The sequence below is a fragment of the Megachile rotundata genome, chromosome 10 (assembly GCF_050947335.1).
Source record: "Megachile rotundata isolate GNS110a chromosome 10, iyMegRotu1, whole genome shotgun sequence".
NCBI classification, from domain to species: Eukaryota; Metazoa; Arthropoda; class Insecta; order Hymenoptera; family Megachilidae; genus Megachile; species Megachile rotundata.
Window position 1 is genome coordinate 10,561,109 of NC_134992.1, and position 15,692 is coordinate 10,576,800.

Consider the following 15,692-nt stretch of genomic DNA (forward strand, 5'->3'; position numbering starts at 1 on the left):
CCAAATCCCCAGATCCCTAAATCCCCAGATCCCTAAATCCCCAGATCCCTAAATCCCCAGATCCCTAAATCCCCAGATCCCTAAATCCCCAGATCCCTAAATCCCCAGATCCCTAAATCCCCAGATCCCTAAATCCCCAGATCCCTAAATCCCCAGATCCTTAAATCCCCAAATCCACAAATCCCTAGATCCTTAAATCCCCAAATCCACAAATCCCTAGATCCCCAAATCTCCAAAGTCCCCAATCCCCAGATCCCTAAATCCCCTGATTCCCAAATCCCCAGATCCCTAAATCCCCAGATCCCCAAATCCCCAGATCCCCAAATCCCCAGATCCCCAGATCCCCAAATCCCCAGATCCCCAAATCCCCAGATCCCCAAATCCCCAGATCCCCAAATCCCCAGATCCCCAAATCCCCAGATCCCCAAATCCCCAGATCCCCAAATCCCCAGATCCCCAAATCCCCAGATCCCCAAATCCCCAGATTCTCATAACCTTGAATTCCCAAACCCACATCTTGCAACAAATTATAAATAGCACTCATTACGAATAACAAAGTAATTTGGAATTTATATTTTAATCGAAGTTGAGAATGTCGCGTAACATTTCCTCTTAACCGTAAAAAATAAATGGAACGAAAACATTAGTAAGAAGTAAACGTCATAAGTATATTAAGGTTACGTTTTTTTCGACTTTTACGTGATTTTAATTGCACAAAGCAATTATTCGAGTCCATCGACTGCAGCGCAATTAATCATTCGAATTTACGTTAATTACTCTATATTAAAACCACTCCGAGTGTGAATTCACTCGGTCAACTTATGATTATTACTTATCCTCATTCAATGTTTTTCACGACTGGCACGATAGTAGTAGGAAAAAATTAATCGGTATTTTATGCTTATGCTAATGCACATATTATCGTTGTGAACGTCGTTGCATAAATTCCGTTTCTATTTTTCTCTCAGCGAAATCACTAAGTTTCCATTCATTAAATCAATTAGGTGCCATTCATTAAAGCAATTAGGTACTATTCGTGGCAATAATAATATAGTATTATATTTAAGAACATCATTTTTCTTATTAACAAAATTATTTTGATAGATACTTTTATAGTATATGATCCTTCGTTTAAGCAATTCTTATTTAATAATAAATTATTTATATTATACTTGTCATTATAATTATACAGGGTGTGTCACAATTAGTGTCCTTACAATAAGGGATAGCTGATTCTGAATAAGTTTTCCCTTTGCAGAAATGTGATTTGAAGCTTCGTTTTTGAATTATTAAGGAAACACACGGCACCAATCACAGCGTGAAGATTTCAAGTAGTGATGGCTTCGATCTTCATGCTCAGGTAGTGATGGCTTCGAACCTGCTGCGATCATGAACAAATCCCATTTTTGTAAAGAGAAATCTTATTCAGAATCACATCGTCTACCTCCCATTTCAGGGACTTACACTAATTATGAGACACCCAGTATACTTACATTTGCAGCAATAATAAAATTATTATTATAATAATAAAAAGAAATTAATAGTATTATTGGCAATATAAGTGCATAGATATAGTGCTACGTTAAGAGATTAAGCATTGGATAAACGTTATCAGTTGACACGATCGTGTAATTTAATCGGGCGATTGCGAAACAACATTTTAGTAAATTAAAATGCTAGATTGAAAGATTGAACTATAATCACTTTCACTCCACGGTGGTCAAACTGCGGACCCAGGAAACATGCAATAAATTATTTGCATGTAACATTTCACTCAGATTAAGATAATATGTGATGCCCTTTTTGAAATTTTGAAATTTTGAGGGTTTTGGTATTTTTGTGGATTTTAGGGATTTCGAAGATTTTGGAAATATTGGTGATTTTGAAAGTTACAAGTGATCAAATACAAATTTGATATTATAATAATGAATTTATAATAATAATGACTATTATAATGGTCTATATGTATAGTATAATTATAATAATAATTTTTAATGATAATGAATTTATAATAATAATGAATTTTGTATTATGCACGCAGTCCTCTTTCGACTACACGGAATTATGTCCCGGCGGAACAGCAGCAGGAGCCGCTGTGGTCCTCGAAAGTGGTGCAGTGATACACCATCAACCTTTGCAGCTGCAGTTGCAACAGAGCCACGCACAGGCGCAGGTGCAACGTGGAGCCTTGGTGTCCTCGGCTGCGACCACACCGAACCCTAACCCGAATCCACCGAGGTCACGACCTTGGCACGATTTCGGTAGACAGAACGATGCGGACAAGATTCAGATACCAAAAATGTAAGAAACATTTCACTTTTCATTCTACACGTTTCCCTACATTTTCTTATTCTTCCTAAAAATTTCCATCTATGAAAAACTATGATAGTCTAGTTATATTAAGGTTATATTAAGGTTATAGCAATGGAGTTTGGGTTACCACTTCATTCGAGTGAAGAGGGATTTTTTCCCTAGCAAGAGATATGCATCTAGAGAAATATAGAATGGTGTCATAGCAATGACATTGGAGTTATTAATAAATGGGGTATTAATATCCCTAGATCATAACATCTTTAGATGCAACTTCTCCAACACCCAATATCCCTAGATTCCAATGGCTCTATATTCTGAAATTTCCAAATTTCCAAAGTTTAATCTCAAAATTTTTAAATGCACAAAAGGAAAAATCCTAATATCTCCAAATTCGAAATTGTTCAGATATCAATATCCCTAGATGCCAATATCTGTAGGTCCCTAAATCTCCAAATTTCTAAGTCTCAGATCTCAACATTCTAAAATCCACAAATGCAAGAATCCCCAACTCTCCAAATCCCTATCTCTCCAAATTCCCAACTCGCCAAGTCCCCAAATCTTCAGAATCCCCAACTCTCCAAATCCCTAACACTCCTAATTCCCAACTCTCCAAATTCCCAATTCTCCAAATCCCCAAATCTTCAGAATTCCCAACTCTCTAAATCCCCAACTCTCCAAATCCCTATATCTTCAGAATGCCAAACTCTCCAAATTCCCAACTCTCTAAATCCCCAAATCTCCAAATTCCCAACTCTCCAAATCCCCAACTCTCTAAATCCCCATCTCTCCAAATTCCCAACTCTCTAAATTCCCAACTCTCCAAATCCCCAACTGTCCACATCCCCAACTCTCCAAATCCCCAACTCTCTAAATCCCCATCTCTCCAAATTCCCAACTCTCTAAATTCCCAACTCTCCAAATCCCCAACTGTCCACATCCCCAACTCTCCACATCCCCAACTCTCCAAATCCCCAACTCTCTAAATCCCCATCTCTCCATATTCCCAACTCTCCAAATCCCCAAATCTCCAAATCCCTAAATCTTCAGAATCCCAAACTCTCCAAATCACCAAATTCAAAATTGTCCAGATACTAATATCCCTAGATCTCAACTTCCCCATCACTCAATATCCCCAAATCCCATCTTCCCCAGCACCCAATACTCCCAAATCCCAATTACCCAGCACCCAGTACCAGTAATCCTCTCCAGACCTCCAAAAACCTCCCTAAATCCTCCTAAAATTTCTATCCTCTGCAAGCTGCATCCTCTTCAGAAATAATCTACTCCCTCAAAACCAACAATGAAGCAAGTTCCAATCCTTGAAGGAAGCTCCCGCAGGATCGAGCAGCAAGATGTAAGCGTGTACAGAAGTTATAATAAGGCTGAACTAGGTAGGCGGCGAACAGGAGCAGAGTCTCGCAGGCCGTTCACCTGGGCCAGGCTCGGTTATCGGCTCGTATGCACCGCACTGTCCTGGTTGTTCTCCATCGGTGACCGGCGCGACTGAAATAAAAAGAAACCATAGAACGGAGATAAAAAAAAAAAAAACGAAACCGAAACCGAGCGCGTGTCGTCGCGCAGATAAAGATAATAGGTCGGCTCTCTAGGCGAAAAGCTCGCTACTCCGGCGACGATACGACGGCTAGGGAAAAGCTACGCTTCCCTCGGATAAGGATAATCGCCTTTTATTTCGCGTTTCGCGGCTCTATATTTAGCGTCGCTCGCCGGTAGCCGTCCGCTCCATCGCTAACAACTGGCCGCGTAAGCTTCTGCCTGACCGTAAACGTTTATCGGGCGACAGGAAAATGTTCGATGTAATTTTCTGCTACAACAACTGGTAATTGATGTTATCCATTCGAATTTTTTTACCGACGTTTTTGGTAGTATAAAGGATTATCCGGGAAAGCATGGGGAAATGGAATGGCATCTTCTGGGGAGATCATCTAGGGAATTTATTTGTGAGGACGTTGGGGGATGTACGAAACAAATTTTAGATCATTTCTGACATTTTTTAATTCTCATTGTTTCAAATTCAAGTCGAGCTAATGACCATAGTAATCGACGACCACAACAATAATCAATCAATGAAATTCAAGTTTGAGATATTTGTTAGTTCATAGATATTTTTTTTTTAAATTGTGTATTTACATTGTTTTTTAATAAAAAAAAATCTTAGTTACTTTGTAAGTTTCTATATTTTTAATTTTATATTTTAGGTCTTCAAACTTTCACAGTTTATTTGTGATTTATTATCATTATTTATATTAATGATTTGTGTTAACAATTTATGTTATTAATTTATTTTACTAAATTATTTTAGTGATTTATTTTAGTGATTTGTTTGGTTAATTATTTTTAATGATTTATTTTAGTAATTTTTGTTATGAATTTATTTTAATAATTTATTTAAATTATTTATTGTAATGACTCACTTTTGTGATTTATTTGATCCATTTATTTTAGTGATTTATTTTAACAATTTATTTGATGAATTTGTTTTAGTGATTTATTTCAATGGTTTGTTTAATGAATTCTTTTCTAGTGATTTATTTTAGTGAATTGTTTGATTAATTTATTTTACTAATTTATTTTAATAATTTGTTAGGTCAATTTATTTTAATGATTTATTTTAACAATTTATTTAATTTATTTATTTTAGTGACTCACTTTAGTGATTTGTTTAATAAATTTATTTTAGTGATTTATTTTAGTAATTCGTTTAGTCAATTTATTTTAGCAATTTATTTTAATAATTTGTTTTAACATTTTGTTCAATTAAATTATTATATGAAATCACTTTAGTGATTTGTTCAATAAATTTATTTTAGTAATTTATTTTAGTGATTTGTTTAGTCAATTTATTTTAATAATTTATTTGAATAATTTGTTTTAACATTTTGTTCGATTAAATAATTTTTAGTGACTCACTTTAGTAGCTGGTTTGTTGAATTTTTTTTAGTAATTTATTTAAGTGATTTGTTTGATAAATTTATTTCAATTAACGTAACCAATTCATTTTCATTACAACTCTCACTGATTTAATTACCATTATCAAGCTCCAATTACCATTCCTCAAAAGCTAGAATCCAATTAAACCGAGCGCAATTCTCTCAGAAAAATAAATTAACAACAATCACCGAGGACCGTTAAAGCAATTATCCATTTAATCGCGAAATAATCGAATCCGAGTTTTGTTTACACGATACCGAGCAAAAAGCATGTCATCTTATCGATAATTGTGCTTTAATATATGAAAATTATAGAGCAAAACCCGATCGGTTTGTACAAGTATTGACAACCGCGATCGAATGTTATCTTCTTTTTCCGTGCACACTTGTAAATGAATAAGTTGTTACGTTTTATCGATACGCATCGATATGTTCGTAATTAACAGACAAGGAACGATCGTAACTTTTATTTTAATCACTCGCTGTCTGAACGCAGATTTTCCGCCTATGGATTCAAGTACCACTTGGAGTCGCCGATCAGCACGTCACAGAGACGCGAGGACGATAGAATCACGTATATCAACAAGGGTCAATTCTATGGGATCACGTTGGATTATGTTCCGGATCCTGATAAACCCACTCTGAAAGCTGGACAGACTGTTAAGGTAAGATAACTGACTATCACCTACTAAAAACATCAGAATTTTTACTTTATTTAATCTTAATATGCAAAAGAGGGTCAAATTTGACCCCATGTGCGTTTTATATTCGAGTACGTATACTTCTTTGTGTGAGAATTGTGAAGAAGCACGAAGAAACTGGGTTTCAGTGTATATATTTGCAAATTAGAACGGTAAGACCTATATATTTCCCTGCGCCAGGGGCTGCGTGTGTACAGCAGGTTATTAGCGAAGTATCAGTGCCATTACAAGCTTTTACTTTAATCGACATGCAAGGAAATATCCATAAAAAGTAATAGAACATCAAAGAGTAAAAGATAGGACATTGTAAATTATGTCTAATTGCCATTATAATGCAATTTTATAGTATAACAACGTTCTGCAAACGTGAACACAAGGAAACTAATATGGCGGCGCGTATAACGTATTGTCATATACATATAAATCATTAATTACTACTAATAACTCAATACAAACACCATAATAGCTCTCCACAGAAAATATTCATCAAAATTATGTTATAAATACTTATAACACAATTATTATCACAGTATTATTACAATAATTACATTGTAAATGCAATGAACGAGTAAAATAACTTACTGCGCATGCGCAGTATTTACGCATGCGTAATAACCGCGTCCTCCGCCATATTTGTTTGAAACCATTAAATTTTAAAATGCACACGATAGAAATAGTGTATTCCGACATGTTTATACGTACTCTTAAATTTCATAAATATTATGATAAATAAACGTGCGTTTATTATATATTATACGCTCGAGAAACTTATAGGATAGAATTTGCGCAGCCCACGGAGGCGCTGGCATCGAAAAGAAGAAGTCGGACGAGGTCGTTTGTTCTCGCGACTCTAATTGGCAGCACTGCGCACCGTTAGCAATTTCCATTCTGATAAACCTGCCGATTCTCCTTTTTTCCTTCCTCTCTTCCACCACCGGCTAGCTATATAACTGAAGTTATGACTTCCTCGTTAATTGCTAATCGAACGTTCGGCCGCATGGCAACTCGAGTCACTTAGTTATATTCGTGGTAATATGGTCGTGGAAAATTTGGAAAGTGCGTTAGTGTAGTTGCATATTTGGAAATTTGATAGATTGCATTTTTGGAAATTTGAGAAATTGAATTTTAGGAAATTTTCAAGTCCTAAGGTGTTTGGACATTTTTTAACTGTAAAAGTTTCGGTCGATTTTTCAATTTTTAATCTGAGTTTTTGGAAAAGTTAGAAATTTTTGTATAGCTCTACAAGTCCCAAAATTCAGGAATGTATCAATGTCAAAAGTAGCAGTTTCCAAAGGCCTGAATCTTAAATTCTCAAAGCATTATAGTCCGAAGTCCCAAAATTCCCAAAGTACCAAATCCCAAGTCCCAAATTTCTAATGTCCTGAAGTCCCAAAGTCCTAAGTCCCAAATTCCAAATCCCAAATCTCCCAAGTCCCAAATTTCTCAAGTCCTAAATCTCTCAAATCCCAAATCTCCCAAGTCCCAAATCTCCCAAGTCCCAAATCTTCCAGGTCCCAAATCTCCCAAGTCCCAAATCTCCCAAGTCCCAAATCTCTCAAATCCCAAATTTCCCAAGTCCCAAATCTCCCAAGTCCCAAATCTTCCAGGTCCCAAATCTCCCAGGTCCCAAATCTCCCAGGTCCCAAATCTCCCAAGTCCCAAATCTCCCAAGTCCCAAATCTTCCAAATCCCAAATCTTCAAATCCCGAATCTCCCAAATCCCAAATCTCTCAAGTCCCAAAATTTCCAGGTCCCAAATCTCCCAAGTCCCAAAGCTCCCAAGTCCCAAATCTACCAAGTCCCAAATCTACCAAGTCCCAAATCTCCCAAGTCCCAAATCTCCCAAGTCCCAAATCTCCCAAGTCCCAAAGCTCCCAAGTCCCAAATCTCTCAAATCCTAAATCTCTCAAGTCCCAAATCTTGCAGATCCCAAATCTTCCAAATCCCAAATCTCCCAAGTCCCAAAGCTCCCAAGTCCCAAATCTCCCAAGTCCCAAATCTCTCAAGTCCCAAATCTCCCAAGTCCCAAATCTCTCAAGTCCCAAATCTCCCAAGTCCCAAATCTCCCAAGTCCCAAATCTCTCAAGTCCCAAATCTCCCAAGTCCCAAACCTTCCAAATCCCAAATCTCCCAAGTCCCAAAGTCCCAAACCCCAAAACCCTAAAGACTCCATGTCCCAAAAATTCCATAACCAAATCCCCAAGTCCCAAAGTCCCAAACCAGACCCACCCACAAGTCCCAATTAAAATTAGGACCCCAATTCCGAGAACCCATGTTCGGAGGCGCGTTCAAATAGAGACCTCTATCTCAGCTATTTATCCATTTCCTTATTGTCCCGGCGTTTGAGCCGCGCGATCAGATAAAGTTAACCTTCTCGCGAACCAGTTACACGTGTCCCCAGGGCGTATTTCGCGGGTTAACGTTTCCAGCGAGCCGTGCTCGCGTACAGATTGCCGACAAATAATTCAGAATCAGGCAACCGTTGAACGCCGGTAGGCGATGAAAAATCCGACGGCGTACGTTCGAACCCGCCAACGATAACGCGTGCCTCGCGTGAGCGTGACATCGGTCGTCGCGACAGAAGCACGCTCGACTAAGCAGACCGGCACTCACGCATGTACTGCTGCCTCGACGGTTAGGGGATTTTTCGTGATTCGGGTGAATGGGCGAAGAATTGGCAGGGGAAGTAGCTTTATCGCCGCCGGAGAGGTTAATGTAGAGGAAGACGGGGAAAGTGGTTAATAAGGAGGAATCGGCCGATGCAAAATGACTAACGCGATACTAGTTACGAATGGTACGGCTAGGGTTGGTACACGGAAGGAGATAGCAGAAAATGTGCATAGGAGAAAGTGGAGGGTTGATTATACGAGTTCTAATCAAGGTTTCTAACTTCCTTCTGTCGGACTTTCATCGTTTGTTTCTTTTTGAAATTCTGGTGAAACACTATGTCTGGCTTTACACGTCGACGTTACATGTTATGCTGCTGTAAGAGCTGATTGTCTTGAAGGTTTTAGTCATTTTTTATAAGTTTTCGAAGCTCCAATGCATTCGAGGTGTGGAGGATCTTGAAGGTACTGGGAAGACATTTTCTAGACACACAGGGACAGAGACACAGAGACAGAGACACAGAGACAGAGACACAGAGACAGAGACACAGAGACAGAGACACAGAGACAGAGACACAGAGACAGAGACACAGAGACAGAGACACAGAGACAGAGACACAGAGACAGAGACACAGAGACAGAGACACAGAGACAGAGACACAGAGACAGAGACACAGAGACAGAGACACAGAGACAGAGACACAGAGACAGAGACACAGAGACAGAGACACAGAGACAGAGACACAGAGACAGAGACACAGAGACAGAGACACAGAGACAGAGACACAGAGACAGAGACACAGAGACAGAGACACAGAGACAGAGACACAGAGACAGAGACACAGAGACAGAGACACAGAGACAGAGACACAGAGACAGAGACACAGAGACAGAGACACAGAGACAGAGACACAGAGACAGAGACACAGAGACAGAGACACAGAGACAGAGACACAGAGACAGAGACACAGAGACAGAGACACAGAGACAGAGACACAGAGACAGAGACACAGAGACAGAGACACAGAGACAGAGACACAGAGACAGAGACACAGAGACAGAGACACAGAGACAGAGACACAGAGACAGAGACACAGAGACAGAGACACAGAGACAGAGACACAGAGACAGAGACACAGAGACAGAGACACAGAGACAGAGACACAGAGACAGAGACACAGAGACAGAGACACAGAGACAAAGACACAGAGACAGAGACACAGAGACAGAGACACAGAGACAGAGACACAGAGACAGAGACACAGAGACAGAGACACAGAGACAGAGACACAGAGACAGAGACACAGAGACAGAGACACAGAGACAGAGACACAGAGACAGAGACACAGAGACAGAGACACAGAGACAGAGACACAGAGACAGAGACACAGAGACAGAGACACAGAGACAGAGACACAGAGACAGAGACACAGAGACAGAGACACAGAGACAGAGACACAGAGACAGAGACACAGAGACAGAGACACAGAGACAGAGACACAGAGACAGAGACACAGAGACAGAGACACAGAGACAGAGACACAGAGACAGAGACAGAGACACAGAGACACAGAGGCACAATGTCTCATAGTCTCAATGTCTCATAGTCTCAATGTCTCATAGTCTCAATGTCTCATAGTCTCAATGTCTCATAGTCTCAATGTCTCATAGTCTCAATGTCTCATAGTCTCAATGTCTCATAGTCTCAATGTCTCATAGTCTCAATGTCTCATAGTCTCAATGTCTCATAGTCTCAATGTCTCATAGTCTCAATGTCTCATAGTCTCAATGTCTCATAGTCTCAATGTCTCATAGTCTCAATGTCTCATAGTCTCAATGTCTCATAGTCTCAATGTCTCATAGTCTCAATGTCTCATAGTCTCAATGTCTCATAGTCTCAATGTCTCATAGTCTCAATGTCTCATAGTCTCAATGTCTCATAGTCTCAATGTCTCATAGTCTCAATGTCTCATAGTCTCAATGTCTCATAGTCTCAATGTCTCATAGTCTCAATGTCTCATAGTCTCAATGTCTCATAGTCTCAATGTCTCATAGTCTCAATGTCTCATAGTCTCAATGTCTCATAGTCTCAATGTCTCATAGTCTCAATGTCTCATAGTCTCAATGTCTCATAGTCTCAATGTCTCATAGTCTCAATGTCTCATAGTCTCAATGTCTCATAGTCTCAATGTCTCATAGTCTCAATGTCTCATAGTCTCAATGTCTCATAGTCTCAATGTCTCATAGTCTCAATGTCTCATAGTCTCAATGTCTCATAGTCTCAATGTCTCATAGTCTCAATGTCTCATAGTCTCAATGTCTCAGTGTCTTAATCTCTTAATGTCTTAATGTCTCAATGTAACAGTGTCTTAATGTCTTAGTGTCTCAATGTCTCAGTGTCTTAATGTCTTAGTGTCTCAATGTCTCAGTGTCTTACTGTCTTAGTGTCTCAATGTCTCAGTGTCACAGACAGTGCCTCAAAAATCTCAGTCTGAACCATCCTTCAAAGCACTTCCTGAAGAGCTACCTTAACTCCATCCCTAAGGAACCTAACCTAACCCAAAAAGCAGAGAAGTTAGATACGAAAAGGCGAGCACCGGAATCGAAAGTTAAGATTATCGGTTTGTAGAGGCAGAGGTGCACTCGAGTGGCCGATTACACGCATCATAAATCACACGGTAGCGTGTAATTATGTAACGTAGATTATAGATTCCAGCATCGACAGCGTAGCTGAATGAGCGGTTGCGATATATCCAGCGGGAAAATTTTTCGAATTTTACGCATAATGGCGGCTCGTCCCCCGGTATCATTTGCCTTCAATGATCCATCAATGGCAGACAATGCTCGGTCGGTAATGGAACACCGTCCAGGAATCCGCTGACACACGCGAAATTCGCGTGAGCGTGGCATCGCCAAAGACACGCTCGAGCGGGCGCACACGCACATCGTATAAATCAACCGATACCGTATAATCCAGTAGCATAAATTGCACCATTCGACACTGCTAATTCCCAATAAATGGCCGTCTATCCTTAGATAACCGCGTTTTCGAGTTACTCCTTTTATTTCTAGCGAAGTGTGTCCCGCGATCGTGATTCATCGCGAAAAAATTCCCGTTACGCTCGAGGTGCAATTACGTTGATTAATTGAGAGAAAGAGACACCGGGACAGTTGCAGCGTTTTTCTTCTTTTTTTTCGCGTGTTTTCCCGCCGACCGCGTCTTTCGATTAAAATGGCCACCGATCGCGTAGCCAGTTCCTGACTCTGTAATTACGGGATATAACGTTTCGTCGTATGAAACTCCGTTAAACAAAAAGTTTTATAGAGTGCTAAGGAGCGAGGGGAAGGTACGTATTTCAACAGGTTCATCGACAGTGTTATTGGTCGTTAATGCCATGATCCTCCATGTTTTGGAGCAGCCATTTAGCTTCTCTGGTGTAATAAGGTCATAGGTAACACTCTCGAACACCAGAGACGACACTCTCTATCGGCATCTTTGATCTCTCGACGTTCCTTTAAATTGGTTGTAACAAGCGGGAAATTTAAATCGAGCAAATCTACTTTCATGTCGATCTCCAATAATTTGGAATATATTTGTAAATAAATTTTCTGTATATAATATTGTCTTTCGAGGTATTTTTATCAATTTTACGGCGTTGAAAAGTTGTAAAGAAAAGAATATACCAAAATGATTGCTTTACAAAATATATTTGAAGAATATGTATTACGGAAATGATTATTACAAATAACTTGTAAGATAATGAAAAACTATATATCACAAGAAATTACGGATGAATGTGTTACAGATATGACAAAATATTTATTAGAAATTAATTACTGATGAATGTGCAGGTTTAAACTATTCTTCTTCGACCGCCATACTTCTACACTGTGCGCATGCGCACCCGTAGTTCTCTTGATTTGGGAATTTGAATTATGTCCTCTGTCTCATAAATTCAAAAGTAAAATGAAAAGTAACTTATAGTAGATTGCGAAGTAACAAAAGTAATGGTCGATAACTGAAAAACTGAAATTTCTGTTAAATAATTATTACGCAACCCCATATTTACGTTTGTTTTCGCTGCAGAATTTAATGTGTTAATGAAAAAGATACAATCAGAGTATACGTAGACTATAACGCGTACACCTACCTTTATTTAATATGATTTTTAATTTATAGTTACTTTTATTTACCGTAGCAGCTGCGCTTATCGTTGCATCGAACCGTCGTAATGATCACCTTCTCTCTTAACACGAGTTCGCGCACGTATAATCATTATTACCTACAGCTCCCTATTTAGATGTCTAGATACCAGGTGTTGCTTCTAAACATATCCTACTATGTACTTTTCTTATCGTTACACGAAACGGAAAATAGGGAAACAAGACGATAATGTCAATATTCGAAGAAGTGCTGCATTAATCAATAAAATAGGCTTCGGGCAACGAGGTTGGGGTTGTCGGAGAGCGCTTGTGAGATTCGAGATGTTATGAATTTGCAAATTTTTAAGTTCTCAAGGTTTTAGGTTTTTGAGTTTACAAATTCTTAAATTTCCAAACCTTGCAACCCTCAAGAACCTACATTTCTAAATTCTCTAAATAAATAAATACATAAATTTCTAAATTCCTAAATTTCCAAATCTTGCAACCTCTAAGTCCTTATATTCCCAAATTCCACAAATGACCAAATCAACAAATTTCCATGTACCTACATTTCCAAATCTTGCAACCCCCAAGTCCTTATATTCCCAAATTCCACAAATGACCAAATCAACAAATTTCCATGTACCTACATTTCCAAATCTTGCAACCCCCAAGTCTTTATATTCCCAAATTTCTCAAGTTACCAAATCTTACAACCTCCAATCCCCATATCCCAAATTCTCCAAATTACCAAATCTTGCAACCCCCAATCCCCACATCCCCAAATTCCACAAATGACCAAATCAACAAATTTCCATGTACCTACATTTCCAAATCTTGCAACCCCCAAGTCCTTATATTCCCAAATTCCACAAATGACCAAATCAACAAATTTCCACATACCTACATTTCCAAATCTTACAACCTCCAATCCCCATATCCCAAATTCTCCAAGTTACCAAATCTTGCAACCTTCAATCCCCACATCCCCAAATTCCACAAATGACCAAATCGTCACATCCCAAATTCTCCAAATTACTAAATCTTGCAATCCCCAATCCCCAAATCCCTCAAATTTCACTAATGATCAAATCCTCACATTCCAAATTCTCCAAATTACCAAATCTTGCAACCCCCAATCCCACAATCACCAAATTCCACAAATGACCAAATCCTCACGTTCCAAATTTTCCAAATTACTAAATCTTACAACCCCCAATCCCCACATCCCCAAATTCCACAAATGACCAAATCCTCACGTCCCAAATTCACCAAATTACTAAATCTTGCAACCCCCAATCCCTCAATCCCCAAATTCCACAAATGACCAAATTCTCACGTCCCAAATTCTCCAAATTACCAAATCTTGCAACCCCCAATCCCGCAATCCCCAAATTCCTCAAATTTCCAAATCCCTCAACTTCCAAATTCTCCAAATTACCAAATCTAGCAACCCCTAATCCCCACATCCCCAAATTCCCTAAATTTCCAAATCCCTCAGCTCCCAAATCTCTTCACTCTCCAACTCCTCACACCCTCAATCTCTGAACTCCCCAAATCCCTCCCCCAAAATCTCTCAATCCCCAAATCTCTCCAAAGCAACCCAAAATCCCTAAACTACCCAGAGTCCCAAACCCTTAATCCGGCACTGATACGAGCAAAAACGAACCACAATTTATTACCCAAAAAAAGCGAACGCAAGAAAGTTAGTACATCTAAAAGAAACAAAAAAAGTAGCAAGAAAAGGTCGGTCGACAAAATGAAAGATATGACCGAACGCATCACCGGAAGTCATTCATCTGACCTTACACAGTGTATCGCGGTTAATAAAGTACTTATAACGTTTTCTTGATGTTTTGTCGCGCAGAGCGTGGTAATGTTGATGTTCCGAGAGGAGAAGAGCCCAGAGGACGAGATTAAGGCGTGGCAATTCTGGCACGGAAGACAACACTCTGTCAAGCAACGCATCCTGGATGCCGGTAAGTAAAGCGTGCAGAATCATCGGAGTTGATCCCATTAAATACGGTGAAAAACCAGTGATCAAGTTTGTCCGGGGGAAAGTTGTCTAATATGGAGAGGACTCGAAATGAGGGGTCAAATATGTACATTGTGTTAAATGTACACTTATAGGGAAAATTCTGAACTTAATAGGGCATAGTACAACGTAGGCTGTGTATCGGATGAGAACACCTGTGTAAAATTTACAGATTTTCTATTTGAAGTTACTTTAATTTACAAGTTTTTTATTTGTTTAATTTTCTGGTTTTGAAATTTGTTAAATACCACGTATTCAAGGTTTTAGATTTGTAAAATTCCCTAGATTTGTATATACAAATTTTTTATGTTTTCAAATTTGCAAGCTTTGGAACCTTTAAATCAACGTAGCGGTAGGTTTCTCCAAGTCTAGGGAATATCAGTAGATTCCTATATCTTTAGATCCCAATCTCTCTAGATCCCTATCTCCCTAGATTCCAATCACCCTAGACCCCAATCTCCCTAGATTCCAATCTCTCTAAATTCCAATCTCTCTAAATTCCAATCTCCCTAAATTCCAATCTCTCTAAATTCCAATCTCTCTAAATTCCAATCTCCCTAGATTCCATTCTCCCTAGATTCCAATCTCCCTAGATTCCAATCTCCCTAAATTCCAGTCTCTCTAAATTCCAATCCCCCTAGATCCCAATCTTCCTAAATCCCTATCACCCTAGATCCCAATCTCTCTAAATTCCAATCTCCCTAGATCCCAATCTCCCTAGATCACAATCTCCCTAGATTCCAATCTCCCTAAATTCCAATCTCTCTAAATTCCAATCTCTCTAAATTCCAATCTCCCTAAATCCCAATCTCCCTAGATTCCAATCTCCCTAAATCCCAATCACCCTAGATCCCAATCTCTCTAAATTCCAATCTCCCTAGATCCCAATCTCCTTATGCCCCAATCTCCCTAAATTCCAATCTCCCTAAATTCCAATCTCTCTAAA

The 15,692-nt window shown here is 39.0% G+C and overlaps 1 protein-coding gene across 3 annotated transcripts in view; it reads left to right on the top strand.

Annotated features, from left to right (window-relative positions):
* grh (grainy head) overlaps window positions 1-15,692 on the top strand; it is a 226,217-nt gene that overhangs the window by 192,535 nt on the left and 17,990 nt on the right. For all 3 annotated transcript variants that reach the window (XM_076536590.1, XM_012281969.2, XM_076536591.1), the window contains exons 7-9: window positions 2,042-2,301; window positions 5,758-5,926; window positions 14,579-14,690. In XM_076536590.1, coding sequence (XP_076392705.1) covers window positions 2,042-2,301; window positions 5,758-5,926; window positions 14,579-14,690 — 541 coding nt within the window. The remainder of the gene's footprint in view (window positions 1-2,041; window positions 2,302-5,757; window positions 5,927-14,578; window positions 14,691-15,692) is intronic.